This window comes from Pantherophis guttatus, chromosome 6 (genome assembly GCF_059756535.1).
Source record: "Pantherophis guttatus breed Tessera chromosome 6, ASM5975653v1, whole genome shotgun sequence".
Lineage (NCBI taxonomy): Eukaryota > Metazoa > Chordata > Lepidosauria > Squamata > Colubridae > Pantherophis > Pantherophis guttatus.
The window spans coordinates 87,534,202-87,547,951 of NC_142068.1; the positions used below are offsets into that span (position 1 = coordinate 87,534,202).

Here is a 13,750-nt window from a genome sequence, read left to right on the forward strand (position 1 = left end):
GAATAGAATAGAATAGAATAGAATAGAATAGAATAGAATAGAATAGAATAGAATAGAATAGAATAGAATAGAATAGAATAGAATAGAATTCTTTATTGGCCAAGTGTGATTGGACACACAAGGAATTTGTCTTTGGTGCATATGCTCTCAGTGTATATAAAAAGAAAAGATACATTTGTCAAGAATCATAAGGTAGAACACTTAATGATAGTCATAGGGTACAAATAAGCAATCAAACCATACTAGGAAGCAATCAATATAAATCGTAAGGGTACAAGGAACAAAGTTACAGTCAGGTAGTCATAAGTGGGAGAAGATGGGCGATAGTGATCTTGCGTTTCTCACCTTCATCTTTCAATTATTGGGTTGTCTGGGGTTGCTATTTCCCATAAGGGTCTAGATTTTTGAGCGTTGAATATCTAGAGAGCATATGATAAAAATGTCAGTTCACGTCTGTATTTTGGATGCCTTCTAGTATCCATAAAAATCGCAATGCATCTCCAAAATAAAACCTGTGATGACTTTGTTACAAAGGGAAGTGGGAGAACTAAAGCTGGTCAAACAAACAAACAAACACATAAATAATTCTTTTTAAATAAAATAAGCAAATAAATAAGTAAATAAATAAGCAAATAAGTTGATGGATGGCTAGATAGATGGTGGGTGGATTAACAGAGTTGGAAGGCACCTTGTAGGTCATCTAGTCCAGCCCCCCGCTGAAGCAGGAAACCCTACACCATTTCTGACAGATGGATACATGGATACATAGACAGACAGACACACAGATTTAAAGCCCCCTCCCCAAAAATCCATTTAATCCCGACGCAGGTTCCTTGAGAAGTTGGTTGCCTCGCCAGGTGGGTTACCTTAAGCACACGAGTGATTCTTTTTCTTTTTTAATTTCATAGAAAAATAGAAAGAGGGACGCCCCTCTCGCCGCCCCCCCCCCTAAAAAAGCCCACCCCCAACTAAAGCTCTCTCCGGAGAGAAAAGGCGGAGCAATCCGTGCAGTGCTTAGCGTCCTCCGGACTGCTGCAAAAGAAGCTGGAATCATCCCCAAACAGTGAACGCCGCCCACCCGCCCACCTGGCGGGTCCAGAGGGAGGCATTCCCACGTGCGCCCTCCCCCCATCCTCGCCTGACCCGGCTCTGCCATTCCGCGGAGGCAAAGGCGGAGCGGCTCCTCCTCGGGGCCGGCCTGGCAAAGGCTCTTCTTCTTCCGTGGCTCGGGCAGCCGTGGGCAGAGCCAACCCGGAGGAGAATGGCGTCCCGGTCAGCGTCCGCCGCTCGTTCCCACGACCCGGCCACCTACTTCCGAAGGACCAGACCGTTTGTAGTGTTGCTGATCGTGGCCAGTATGCTATACTACGGCGTAAGGAGGGGAGAGACGAGAGGGAGGGAGAGAGAGACAGGCAGAGACAGACACAGAGAGAGAGCTGGAAGAGCTGAGATAGATAGAGAGAGAGAATGATAGATAGATAGAGGGAGGGAGGGAGAGAAAGAGAGAGAGTGTGTGTGTAGAGATAGAAGTAGAGAGATAGAGGCAGAGACAGACAGAGAGAACTGATAGAGCTGAGATAGATAGTGAGATAGATAGAGAGAATGATAGATGGAGGGAGGGAGAGAGAGAGAGAGAGAGAGGAGATAGAGGTAGAGAGATAGAGATAGAGATAGAGACAGAGACAGAGACAGACAGAGAGAGAGAACTGATAGAGCTGAGATAGATAGTGAGAGAGAGAGAGAGAGAAAATGATAGATAGATGGAGGGAGGGAGGGAGAGAGGGAAGAGATAGAGGTAGAGAGACAGAGACAGAGACAGAGACAGACAGAGAGAGAACTGATAGAGCTGAGATAGAGAGAGATACACACAGAGGTGGGGGGGTAGAGGTAAAAGTAGAGGTATGTAGATAGATGTAAATATAGAGAGATAGAGGCAGAGGTAGAGAGCTGACAGAGCTGAGATAAAGAGAGAGAGATAGATGGATATATAGAGAATAGATAGATAGAGAGGCAGGGCTGGGGGGCTGGGGAGGGAGCTGGGGTGGCCAGCACAGAAGTGGGTGGGAGAAGTGCAGCATTCTTTGGAGAAGGGCACACTGAGCCCTGAGCCCTCCTGTCCCCACGTGCTATTTGCCAGGAGCAGGGAGGACGGGGACAGAGGGGTTTCCTCCCCAGAACCAAACCCCATCGTGTGCAACCGGGGAGGGGGGGATTACAGGGAAAGGAGGAGACTGTCTCAAGTTTTGCTTGGGTTTTTTTTTTTTTTTTTGGCTTGCTTAGCAGCATAAATTTGGGGTCCACTTGTGGCCGTAAGTCAAGGACTCCCTCTATTTTCTCTTTTATGGAAATGATGCCATAGGGTAGCAGAACTGCTTAGATAGCCCGGAAATAAATGACATTAGGAAATTTAGTTTATCTGCCTTTGTGTGTTTGTCTTTGAATGGCTGGGTGGACTGGATGTTAACATTTAAACCATGTTCGAATGTTTTTGCCAATCCACGTATTTGCCATACGCTAAATAATAAAATAATGTGTGTTTGTTTCTCTGTGACCCGAGTCACAGACAATAGAGTAGAACAGAGCTGGAAGGGACCTTGGAGGTCTTCTAGTCCAGCCCTCTGCTCAAGCAGGAGAACCTATACCATCTCAGATAAGTGACTGTCCAGTCTCTTCTTAAAAGCGTCCAGTGATGGAGCATCCGTGATTTCTGAAGGCAAGTTGTTCCACTGGTTAATTGTCCTCACTGTCAGGAAGTTTCTCCTTAATTCCAGGTTGCTTCTCTCTTTGATTAGTTTCCAACCATTGTTTTTTGTCCTGCCTTCTGATGCTTTGGAGAATAATTTGACCCCCTCTTCTTTGTGGCAGCCCCTCAAATATTGAGTGACTGCTATCATGTCACCCCTTATTCTTCTTTTCTTTAGACTATAGCCAAGACAGGGTCTTATTTTCAGGGAAACACAGTATTATTGTCATCTTCTATCGATGGATTATCTTGGTTTGCTGAATTCCCCCATTCTAGAAAAGTGCACATTATATAAACCATGTCCTTTTTTTAAAAAAAAAAAAGTGTTGTTGGTTTGTACAATTGTGTACAGGTTATGTAAAGTATAACAGCAGAACCTCTTTTCTTACTCCCCTTTAAATTTGGTTGTGAAGATGACAAGGGGAATGAAAAAGGAACCGGTGTGCAAATTGGAACAATCTGGGGAGAAGCTTGAGTAGTGCTAATAAAACCAACCTTCCCTTTTCCCTCTTCAGTGTGCTGTCTTGGCACCTTCAAGAATCCCCTATGATGGTCTGGGTCCGTTAGGAAAATTCACACAATATCTGCAGGAGAACCACAAACCTGTTTTCCATGTAGGGTAAGTTGACTTCAACATTTGGGGACACACGTTCCTTGTAGAGGCTATTTGGCCAATAGCAATAGCCACAGCGGTGAAATCTGACCGGATCTATCCATTTCGCGCGAACTGGTAGCGCCGGCGGTGGGAGGCTCCACCTACCTGCCAGGACATCATTACATCCCATTTTTGACCCTCTGCACATTTGCAGAAGGCTCTGCGCATGCGCAGAAGAGGCGCCCATGCTCACATTCTCGAACCAGTAACGAAGGTAAGTTCCTTTCACCGCTGAATAGCCAAAGCCCTTAGACTTATATACCGCTTCACCGTGCTTTGCAGCCCTCTCTAAGTGGTTTATAGAGTCAGCATTTTGCCCCCAAACAATCTGGGTCCTCATTTTACCGAACTCGGAAGGATGGAAGGTTGAATCAATAACAATAGCACTTAGACTTATATACCGCTTTACAGTGTATTACAGCTCTCTCTAAGCCATTTACAGAGTCAGCCTATTGCCCCCAACAATCTTGGTCATCATTTTACTGATCTCAGAAGGATGGAAAGCTGAGTCAACCTCAAGCTGGTCAGTATCGAACTTCATAGTTCATCGAACTGTGGGAAAAGTTTGACTGCAATACTGCATTCTAATAACTGCGTCACCACGGCTCATAATAAGCCAGATGTTTATATGGACATGCAGGAAACTTGGTTTCCAGATGGTCAGGAAACAGGCAGGCATTACCCAAGTAATGTGCATCTTTAGACAGCTTGTCTTGCTGCAGAAGACAACGTTTTTAGGACGGTATAGGAGAAGGACAGACAGAGCGCTAAGGCAGAGTCAAGAGAGCTATCAGCCTGGAGTCATTACATTTCCACAAATAATGGTCGATGTCCCATCCTCTTGAATTCTGTTAAATCTTATCGAATACCAATTTAGTGCTGACCTTAGGTGACCAGATTTTTGTCTATAGGCATGAACAATAACCAGCTTAACTGGAATTTTAACACATGCTTGACGGATAGCAATTCAACGAACTGTCCTGTTGCAAGAAGAGAAAGCTGGTTACCTTTGCCAAGAGAAAGCTGGGCTCTGATCAGTTTGGGGCAGTATTTCCCAACTTCCAGAGGTGTTTATTGCGACATTCAGAATTCTTAGCAGTGTCTTGTCTTCTGGATTTTGAAACCGAGTTTTGGAAAGTCTAGGATTATGGAGAATAATGGAAATCAAAGATTTTTTTTTACCCAGAATGATGTTTTGAGGTCAAGCCATCCCAACACAGAACATAGAAATATGTTTCTATGATCAAACATGGTGTTTTGGAAGTCATCAGAAACAAAACTCAAAATGGTTTTCTGAGTTCCATCAAATATGGACAGATCCCAGAGGAGTTTTGCAGGACAATCTGGGACACACACTTCCCCTTCTCTTCCTTTTTCCACCTACTCCCCTTCAGGCCTTTTTCCTTCTTAGCCCTTCCCTTCCTTTTCTTAACTGATGCCTCCAGTTCACTAAACTTTTCCAATCACTTGAGGCCAAATAACAAGGCAAATTCCATGGTCACAATTGACCAGAAGACAGAAGAAATCTAGAACCTGCGCCAATGCTGACTCATTCAACCTCCTAGAGAAGCAAGACCAAATTCTGGTCATGGCAGGAGTTAGAGAAATTCAAAGTTGAGGAATCAAATTTAGGAATGCTTCAGCCTTAAGAATGCTTCTGTAGAAGACTTCTGGGGAAGATAGCAAAAAAAAAAGACTTGCCAAGTGAGTGTAGATATTCAGTCTGTGTAACCCATCACCCAATAGTGGGTGACTCCCGGTATATTTTGGCTTTAAGAATTGGTTTTCTTTCAAATAAATGTTGAATCCAGAGCAGCTGGGATGTTCTCACAGACATATCTCACAACACAACTATATCAATTAGCATGGCAATAATCTGAATTTGGAAAAGAAAGATTAAGAGGAATAAACACACCCAAGCTTCATATGCTGGACAAGTCCAAGAAAAGTTGTGACTTGTTTTTTAAGGTGTTGCCTCTGTAACCCTTTTTTGTTTTGTTTTTGAATTTGAATCACTTTATAACCTTATGAATTATTGAGACCCGAGGGAGAGTTTCACCCTTTCCCTTTTCTGAACTGACATCTAATTTATTCTTGACAACTCTTTGTCAGAGTTTGTTGCAAAAATCAAATCCAGAAAGCACACACAGGTAACTGATTCAGCAGGATTCATTAACTTCTCTTTATATACTGTATTTTTCGGGGTATAAAATGCACATTTCCCCCCCCTAAAAGGGGGTAAAAATTTGGGTGTGTCTTATTTACTGAATGTAGCCAGACCCACCCACTGGCTCCCACCCTTTGGCCTCTGCCTCCCAGCAATTTACCTCCTTGCAACAAGCAGCAAGAAGAAACAGCCCATTTCAGCTTCAGCACAGCCTAATTAGCACAAGTTGATTGTCCATTGGATTGGCCTCCCGACGGTCAGCTGTTTCAGGCTGCAGGGATTGCCATTGCCTATTGATGTGCGGGCCTCTGCTGCTTGCTGCAAGGAGGAAAATTGCTGGGAGAAGATTTTTTTTCTTGTGCTAATCAAGCTATACTGAAAACAAAAATGAAAATAAAGCAGGCTGTTTGCTGTTTGCTGTAACGAGGCAAAATTGATGAGGCAGAGGCAGATTTCTTTTTCTTGTTTTCCTCACCGAAAAAGGTAGGTGTGTCTTATAGTCCGGAGCGTCTTATACTCTGAAAAATATGGTACATAATAACACATACAATACCAAAAGCAGATTCTTCCAACGTGATAGTTACAGGCAAAAAGCACAGGCAGATGAGAGAACAGCAGAAATGAATTTCAGTTTCAATTCAGCAGACTAGTTTCAGTTTCCAAGCAGTCCCCATTGGCTGATCGAATTGCTATGCCTATTCATTGGCTGACCTTGTTACCATGTCTCTGCCAGTCATGAATTCTCTGACACTCTGGTGCCGTTTTTCTTAATTACAGATATGCGGTGACTTGGTTACTTCATATCGGTGAAGCGTGTTTGAGTATCTGGTTATGCAAGTAAGTTCTCCTAACTTCTTCAGGAGTTGAAGGTGGCACACTTTGAGTTGGGTTGGCACGGTAGTTTACTACATCTAGAAATAATCTTTGTGAACAGAATATAAAACGGAATAGAATAGAGCAGAACAGAATAGGATACAGAATAGAAAAAAGAAGTACAAATTGGGAGTACAAAGTGATAGTCATAGGATACTAAATAAGCAATCGGCAAAAATCATAATCGGATACTAAGTAAAAGCAATCAACATAAATCATAAGATAGAAACAACAAAGTTATAGTCATAAAAAGCTAAGGAAGTAGATAATAGGAAAGATGAGAAGGATAATAGGCGATACAGCCTTATTTTATTTATTTATTTATTATCAAATTTATAGACCGCCCTTCTCCCGAAGGACTCAGGGCGGTGTACAGCCAAAGTAAAAAACATAGATACAAACATTAAAAACAATTTAAAAAGATATATATAAATTTGGCCCCAAAGTTAAAAAAACAATAACAAAACATATTAAAAACATTTAAAAAGCATTAAGCCAGCCCGCCTTGCTGAAAAAGGAAGGTCTTCAGGGCACGGCGGAAGGCACCGAGGTCTTGAATTCTTCGTATCTCTGGGGGCAGTTGATTCCAGAGAGCAGGTGCCCCCACAGAGAAGGCCCTCCCCCTGGGGGCCACCAGTCTACATTGCTTGGCCGATGGCACCCTGAGGAGGCCCTCTCTGTGGGAGCGCACCGGTCGGTGGGAGGTCGTTGGTGGCAGCAGACGGTCTCGAAGGTATCCAGGTCCTATGCCATGGAGCGCTTTAAACGTGATAACCAACACCTTGAAGCGCACCCGGAAGACCACTGGGAGCCAGTGCAGCTCACGCAGGAGAGGTGTTATGTGGGAGCGCCATGCAGCTACTGTCACTATCTGCGCGGCCGCATTCTGGACCGTCTGTAGTTTCTGGGTGCTCTTATTAGATGATTTAACATCAAAGGGCACAAGAAATCTTAATCGGATACTCTAAAAGCAATCAACATAAATCATAAGATACACACAACAAAGTTATAGTCATAAGAAGCTAAGGAAGTAGATAATAGGAAAGATGAAAAGATAAGGAGACTAATGGTTAATACAGCCTTATTAGGTGGTTTGACATCCCAGGGCATAAGACCGTGTTGTGGGAATTTGTTGTTTAGCAGAGGGATGGCATGGGGTGGAAAAACTTTCCTTGTGTTTGGTTGTTTTGATGTGCAGTGCCCTATAGCGTTGTCTTGAGGGTAGGAGTTGAAACAGTTTATGTCCAGGATGTGAGGGGTCTGTAAATATTTTCACAGCCCTCTTTCTGGCTCATGCAGTATAGAGGTCCTCAATCGAAGGCAGTCTGGTTGCAGCTGTTTTTCCTGCAGTCCTAAATATATGTTGCAATCTGGGTCTGTCTTATTTGGTATCTGAGTGAGGGACATTGCCTCCCATAACTAAAAGCTTGCAGAAAGGACTCCCACGTTAATCATGGCATAGATGGATGGAAAATATTCAGAAATAATATGATTTTCCATTCCAATATAGATAAGTCCTTGACTTATGAACACAATTGAGCCCAAAATTTCTGTTGCTAAGTGAGGCAGTTGTTAAATGACCTTTGCCCCCTTTTACGAGCTTTCATGCCACAGTTGTTAAGTGAATCACTGCAAAGGTTAAGTTAGTAACAGGGTTCTTACGTGAACCTGGGTCCCCCATTGGCTTGGCTTGTCAGACAGTCATCAAAAGAGGATCAGGTAGCCCTGGGACACTACAACCATCATAAATAGAAGCAATTACTCACCCAACCCAGTGTGTTCTCGTTGCACGAAAACATATTCACAACTCGGTTGATTCTCTGTGGGTTGCTAACCAATAATTAATGCAGTCCCCCTCTAAGGAATTGATCTGAAAACATAAGCAGGGTGAGAAGTTGGGTTATACAAGAAGGAGCAGCAGCAGAAGAAGACTTGGGTTCTTGGTGGTTTTCTGGCAGACGTTTCATTGCCAAACTACCGTATTTTTTGGACTATAAGATGTACTTTTTTGTCTCCCAAAAGAGGGTGAAAATGTCTGTGCATCGTATAGACCAAATATTGCCTAAGCTCTGCCCATCCGCTGGCCATTTTTCGGCCTCTTTTCGGGCCTTTTTTCGGCCTTTTTCAGGCCCTTTTCAGTCTGTTTTCAGGGCTTTTTTCAGCCCATTTTTGAGGCTTTTTTCAGCACATTTTTGAGGCTTTTATCAGCCCATTTTTTTGAAAAAAACCGGCCAAAAAGGACTAAAATATGGGCCAAGAAAAGGCTCAAAAATCCCCCCCCCAAAAAGCCTTGAAAATGGGCCGAAGAAAGGCTTGAAAAGGACAAAAAAAAAAGGCCCAAAAAAAGGTCCAAAAATGGGACTCACAGAGGCCAAAAATGTTTTTTTTTGTTGTTTTCCTCTTCTAAATTTAGATGCGTCCTATAGTCTGAAAATATGGTAGGTAACATCAGCAGTGCAAATATCAGTGCAGAATAAGAAGAATAAGTAAAATAACCTTCATCCAGGTTTATATTCAGATCCAAAATAGGTTTTGTAACTGGGAATTGCGGTCCACGCTGTGAATACTCGAGAAGGATGTTAGCAGCTTGTTTTTTTGATTGCAGAATAAGCGCCGAAGATCACGCAACTTTAGTTAAGCTTGAACCATTTTCCCAACTAAATAAATATTGTGGAATTTCCCTCTTTTTTCCTCACAGTAAGAAAGGCATCACGGACAGCAAGACGCAGCTTCGGTGGTTCATTCAAACGTTGGTGTGTGGCATCTTTTCACTTTATTTTCTGCTGGTTTACAAGCCACCCAAGAAAACCCAATGAAGAATTGGAACTGGAAAAGGAAACAGAAACGGGATGATATTGCCCTTAACACCGAAGGATCTCTCCGTATTTTGGCATTTGACTGAAAAAAGCCACCCTTTGGTATTGGGGCACCCTGGTGATAAACTTGTAAGTTGATAAAGCAGAAATCACATTTTAAAAAGGGAATAGAAAATTCTCACCTTCTTACAGAAGACCTGCTGTTCAAAGATAGTAGTACCGTATTTTTCAGACTATAAGTCACATCTAAATTTAGAAGAGAAAAACAACAAAAAGTTTTTGGCTTCCGTGAACCCCATTTTCGGCCCTTTTTTCCGGCCTTTTTCCGTTCTGTTTTGGGGGCTTTTTTCAGCCTGTTTTTTAGGCTTTTTTTTGGCCCATTTTTGAGGGCTTTTTTGAGCCTTTTTTTTGGCTCGTGTTTGAGCCTTTTTTCAGCCCATTTTCTCTGCTTTTTTTGGCTGAAAATCTGTCAGCTGACACTGGATCTTTGATAGCTTTGAAAATGGGCCGAAAAAAGGCTCAAAAACGGGCCGTACGGAGGCCAAAGAACAGCCAGTGGGTGGGTAGGGTTTTGGCAGTATTCGGTCTATAAGACGCACAGACACCCCCTTTTGGGAGACAAAAAAGTGTGTCTTATATTCCAAAAAAATACGGTATCTTACATTTTCTATTCTGTATTTAATGATAAAAAGAGACCTCGGGGTTAGGGTAAGAGCTGTTACAGTGTTAATTTTGGGAAATAATCCTGTTTTCAATAGATGTAGTCCTCGACTTACAGCTGTCCACTTACCTCGGCACTGAAATAAGCGACTTACGACAATTTTTCACACTTACGACCATTGCAGCACTGTGGTCACGTGATTTACATTTGGACTCACATTTACAATAATCGCAGGTCATGTAATAACCTTTTTTTGCAACCTTCTGACAAGCGAAGTCAACAGGGAAAACCAGATTCGCGTAACAACCCTGTTACTAATTTAATTAATTAGGGGGCAAGATGCTGACTCTCTAACACCACTTAGAGTGGGCTGTAAAGCATGGTAAAGCGGTATAGAAGTCTTAAGTGCTATTGCTATTGCTATTAAGAACTGCAGTGATTCAGTTAACAAACATGGCAAGAAAAGTCATAAAATGGGGCAAAACTTCCTCAACAAATTACTCCCTGAGCAACATGAATTTTGATTCAATTTTGGTTGTAAGTAGAGGACTACCTGTATGGATCAGGACAATAATATTGTTGTCAGATCGGACAACAGATTCAGCCTACAATAGGTGCCTTATGCTGCTCTGTTAGTATTTCCTTCACTTGCTACCTTATTAACTGCAGTAGGTCAATGGGACTTTATATTTGCATGTAGAGGCCAACAGAGGACAGAGAGCAATAAATAGATGAAACTGTTCTCTAGAACAGGGGTCTCCAACTCCCAGCCCATGGACTGGCCCCAGGCTGCGGCATGCTAGCCACCGGGCCAAGCAAAAAAAAAAGGGAAGCCCCATCCGTGGTACTGAAATTTATACTTGGTTGGAGAAAAACACAGCCAGATTATTTTATCTGGCTGGTCCCAGCAGGATATTTTTAAAAACTCAGAAATGAGTTAACCCCGTTAAGCAACATTTCTCACAATTCTAATGAAATGCTCTTTTTGTTTTTATCATGGCGCTAATAAAGTCGCTTGCAATGTAAAACCACATTTTTCTCTACTAACTTGTTTATAATCTGGTTAATCAGTTTAAACTATTCAGCTATTTTTTCTATTCCTAAAATTCTATTCCTTGTAGATAAAAGGTTCAGCAGCCCCTCCAGTCCACAGAAAAATCTCTCTCCATGGAACCGGTCCCGGGTACCCAAAAAGCTGGGGGTCGCCTGGGAGACCCAAAAAAATCAGCCTTATCCTGGCAGCCTTGCCTTTTTACTTTGACCCAATTTTCCCGCTCGGTATATCGGCTTCTTCTTGGGTTTAATCATGGTTTTCTTTGGGCCAGGAGTAGGTTCCATGTTCAAGAGTCCTGTTGGGTACCCAGCAACTTGCAAATAGTGTAGTTTGCCTTTGCTTGACCTTGCTTGAGAGTATAACCTGTCTCTTGTCTTGTCCTTTTTGTGTTGACTCACCAAAGTTCTGCAGAGTTCGAAGCGGTGGCTCCTAAGAAAATTAGATAGGGCAGAAGTGTTGCATTGTTAACAATCTGCAGCCCTTTGAGACTTTGAAGCAGAATTGTGCTTTTCAAATATTATGACAAAGCAATCTTTAAATTGGGCCAGTCTGAATTTGGCGGTCTAAAAGGCAGAAAATCTTTGGGCATTGGGTTGGATGGGGCAGGTTTTATTTTCAAGGGCATAAGAGGAAAAAAGCAACATAAATGCTCTAACTCAACTTACAACCACAAATGTAGTGTCATGGCCCCAGCGGATCCTGGTCAGAGGAGGAGGAGGAGGAGTTTGAACCAGGACCGTCCGACAGGGATGGCACGTCTCCCTGGGAATGTTTGGAGAGGCCAGGGGGCTGAGGACGATGCTGTCCCAGGCCCCTGAGGCATTGGGGGAGGTTGTTAACCAGACGGGGAGCTGCCTGTCCTTAGAGACAGGCAGTGGTGCTGATAGGCAGCAGATCCCCTTTGATAAGGAACAGCTGCCTCCCCCATTTGATCCAGGGCACGAAGAGTAGAGCAGAGGCAAGCCCAAAGGAGGTCTGCGAGACTGCTTAGGAGAAGGTCACCCCGCCCCTCCTCATAAGGACCTGCCTCAGCTATCTTCTCAGGAAAGCATGACTCTCAAATGGTACTTTTACTGAGAGAAGCGGTTGCAGAGAAATAAGTCAGGCAGAGTCTGCAGATTCCCATGCAAAGCGTTAAGCTAATTTCCCTTGTTCAACTCTCACCCGGGGCCCCATGTCTACCAGATCCTGCAAAGGTGTTCTGAGAACTCTGAGGCAGGATGGTGATAACAAGTCATCCTCGGGGTGTCGCAGCCTTGGGTAACGGGCTGGAATCGGCTGGGAGGGAATCCATCCTGATGGCCCAGTTCCCTTCTCTAATTCCCATGCGGTTACAGCAAAAGCGAAAGCATTCAAAGCAATTGGCCCCAAGAAGCATCCCCCCTCCCCTTCAGGATGTCAGCTTTGCTGCAAAAACCTGACATAACACGTGTGGGTTGACTTAAGCCAGAAGCTGGGGGAATTTGTCTTTCTCAGGAACAATTGTTTTGGTTTGCGCTCCCCGGGCTTTGGAAAAACTCAGCCTTGACTGGTGTTTCTGCCTGTGCCTTTGCCTTGTGGACTTGCCTTGTCCTGTGGACCTTAACTCTGGGCCTTACCCTGTGAGCTTGCACCTTGTCTTTGGACTTCCTCTCTGCTTTTATAAATTGGTTTTGTTGCTTACTTGCTTTTGTTCGTGGGACTGTGGGTGGCTACCTGCAGCGAAGTTTGGGATGCAGCAATAGTGGGTTTCAGATCCCGGCGCTACCAGTTCGCTATCCGCAGCATGCGGGTGCGCACACTTGCTTTGCGAGCCTGCGGTGCTTCTGCGCATGCACAGAAGGTTCTGCGCATGCACAGAGCATTTTTGATGACATCTGGGTGGATGGGCAGAGCCTCCTGCCGCCGCCGCTATCGGTTCGACCAAACCAGGCGAACCAGTAGCAACCCACCACTGCTTACCAACTTGTGGTATAATTTAACAGAGCAACAAAGGGCTTTGTCGAAGCCTGCCCCTGCCTAGGTGACCTGGGTCAGAACACGTGGTGTGAAGTTCAATTAATTCAGAATATCTTCTCTTCTTCAAACGGTTTAGGCTCTGGATTTCTACTGCTCTGAGCAAATCCAGATCTCAGGACTATTGATTAAAGGAAGCACAAACATTTGCAGTTGAAATGTAGTATCATAGTAGATGTTGTAAACTTTAGAAAGGATGTTCTGCTTCAGCAGAAGTTTTAGCAAAGGAGGTTTGCTAAGCCATGTGTCCTCGTTGCTTGTAAGGTTGAAGTCACTTTGCTCGGTCGTTCCTCACAGCGCTCCTCATCCTTGCTGCTCCAGCAACACCAAATGGGAAAATGCTTGCCCAACAATTTTGATACACAAAAGGACATCCTCGATTCAGTCCCTCTGCTAGACGGGGTTGTGAAGATCACTGCTTGTGTCATTGCTTTGCTGCGATCAAAACTCTTGTGTTCCATTGAAGCTTCTTTCTGTCGCCTCTTGATGTGACACAAGAGTTTCCCCAATGCAAAGTGTTAAAGACACTTCAACGTCATCTCACACAGACCTACTAAAGAACGTTCATTTCTGCGGAACTATTAATTCTTTTTAAATTTTGTTGAAATAGCAATAGTTCTTGTATGTTGTGTGAATATTTAATCGAGGAATACATTTGGGTTTCTTTAGCCATGCTAAAGAATGCTACTTCTTCATGTTTTACTTGCATTGTTTTGTCACTCCAGAAATGTTACGGGGATAGGATAGGATAGGATAGGATAGGATAGGACAGGACAGGACAGGACA

At 43.6% G+C, this 13,750-nt stretch overlaps 1 protein-coding gene across 2 annotated transcripts; it reads left to right on the top strand.

Annotated features, from left to right (window-relative positions):
• The first annotated feature begins 1,079 nt into the window (after positions 1-1,079).
• Positions 1,080-10,946, top strand: LOC117657199 (transmembrane protein 254-like). 2 transcript variants are annotated; one of them, XM_060693698.2, is made up of 4 exons: positions 1,080-1,372; positions 3,259-3,362; positions 6,343-6,402; positions 9,137-10,946. In XM_060693698.2, exons 1-4 carry the CDS (start codon positions 1,262-1,264, stop codon positions 9,252-9,254), a joined length of 393 nt encoding a protein of 130 aa, XP_060549681.2. In that variant the 5' UTR covers positions 1,080-1,261; the 3' UTR covers positions 9,255-10,946. The 2 variants fall into 2 exon arrangements, with proteins under 2 accessions (XP_060549681.2, XP_060549682.2); XM_060693699.2 differs by lacking the exon at positions 6,343-6,402 and having other exon boundaries at positions 1,110-1,372.
• Positions 10,947-13,750: the final 2,804 nt, after the last annotated feature.

Coding starts and splice junctions, on each gene's coding strand:
- LOC117657199 (XM_060693698.2), top strand. CDS start 1,262: ATGGCGTCCCGGTCAGCGTCCGCCGCTCGTTCCCACGACCCGGCCACC. Junction 3,363..6,342: donor AAACCTGTTTTCCATGTAGG/GTAAGTTGACTT, acceptor TCTTAATTACAG/ATATGCGGTGACTTGGTTAC. Junction 6,403..9,136: donor TTGAGTATCTGGTTATGCAA/GTAAGTTCTCCT, acceptor TTTTCCTCACAG/TAAGAAAGGCATCACGGACA.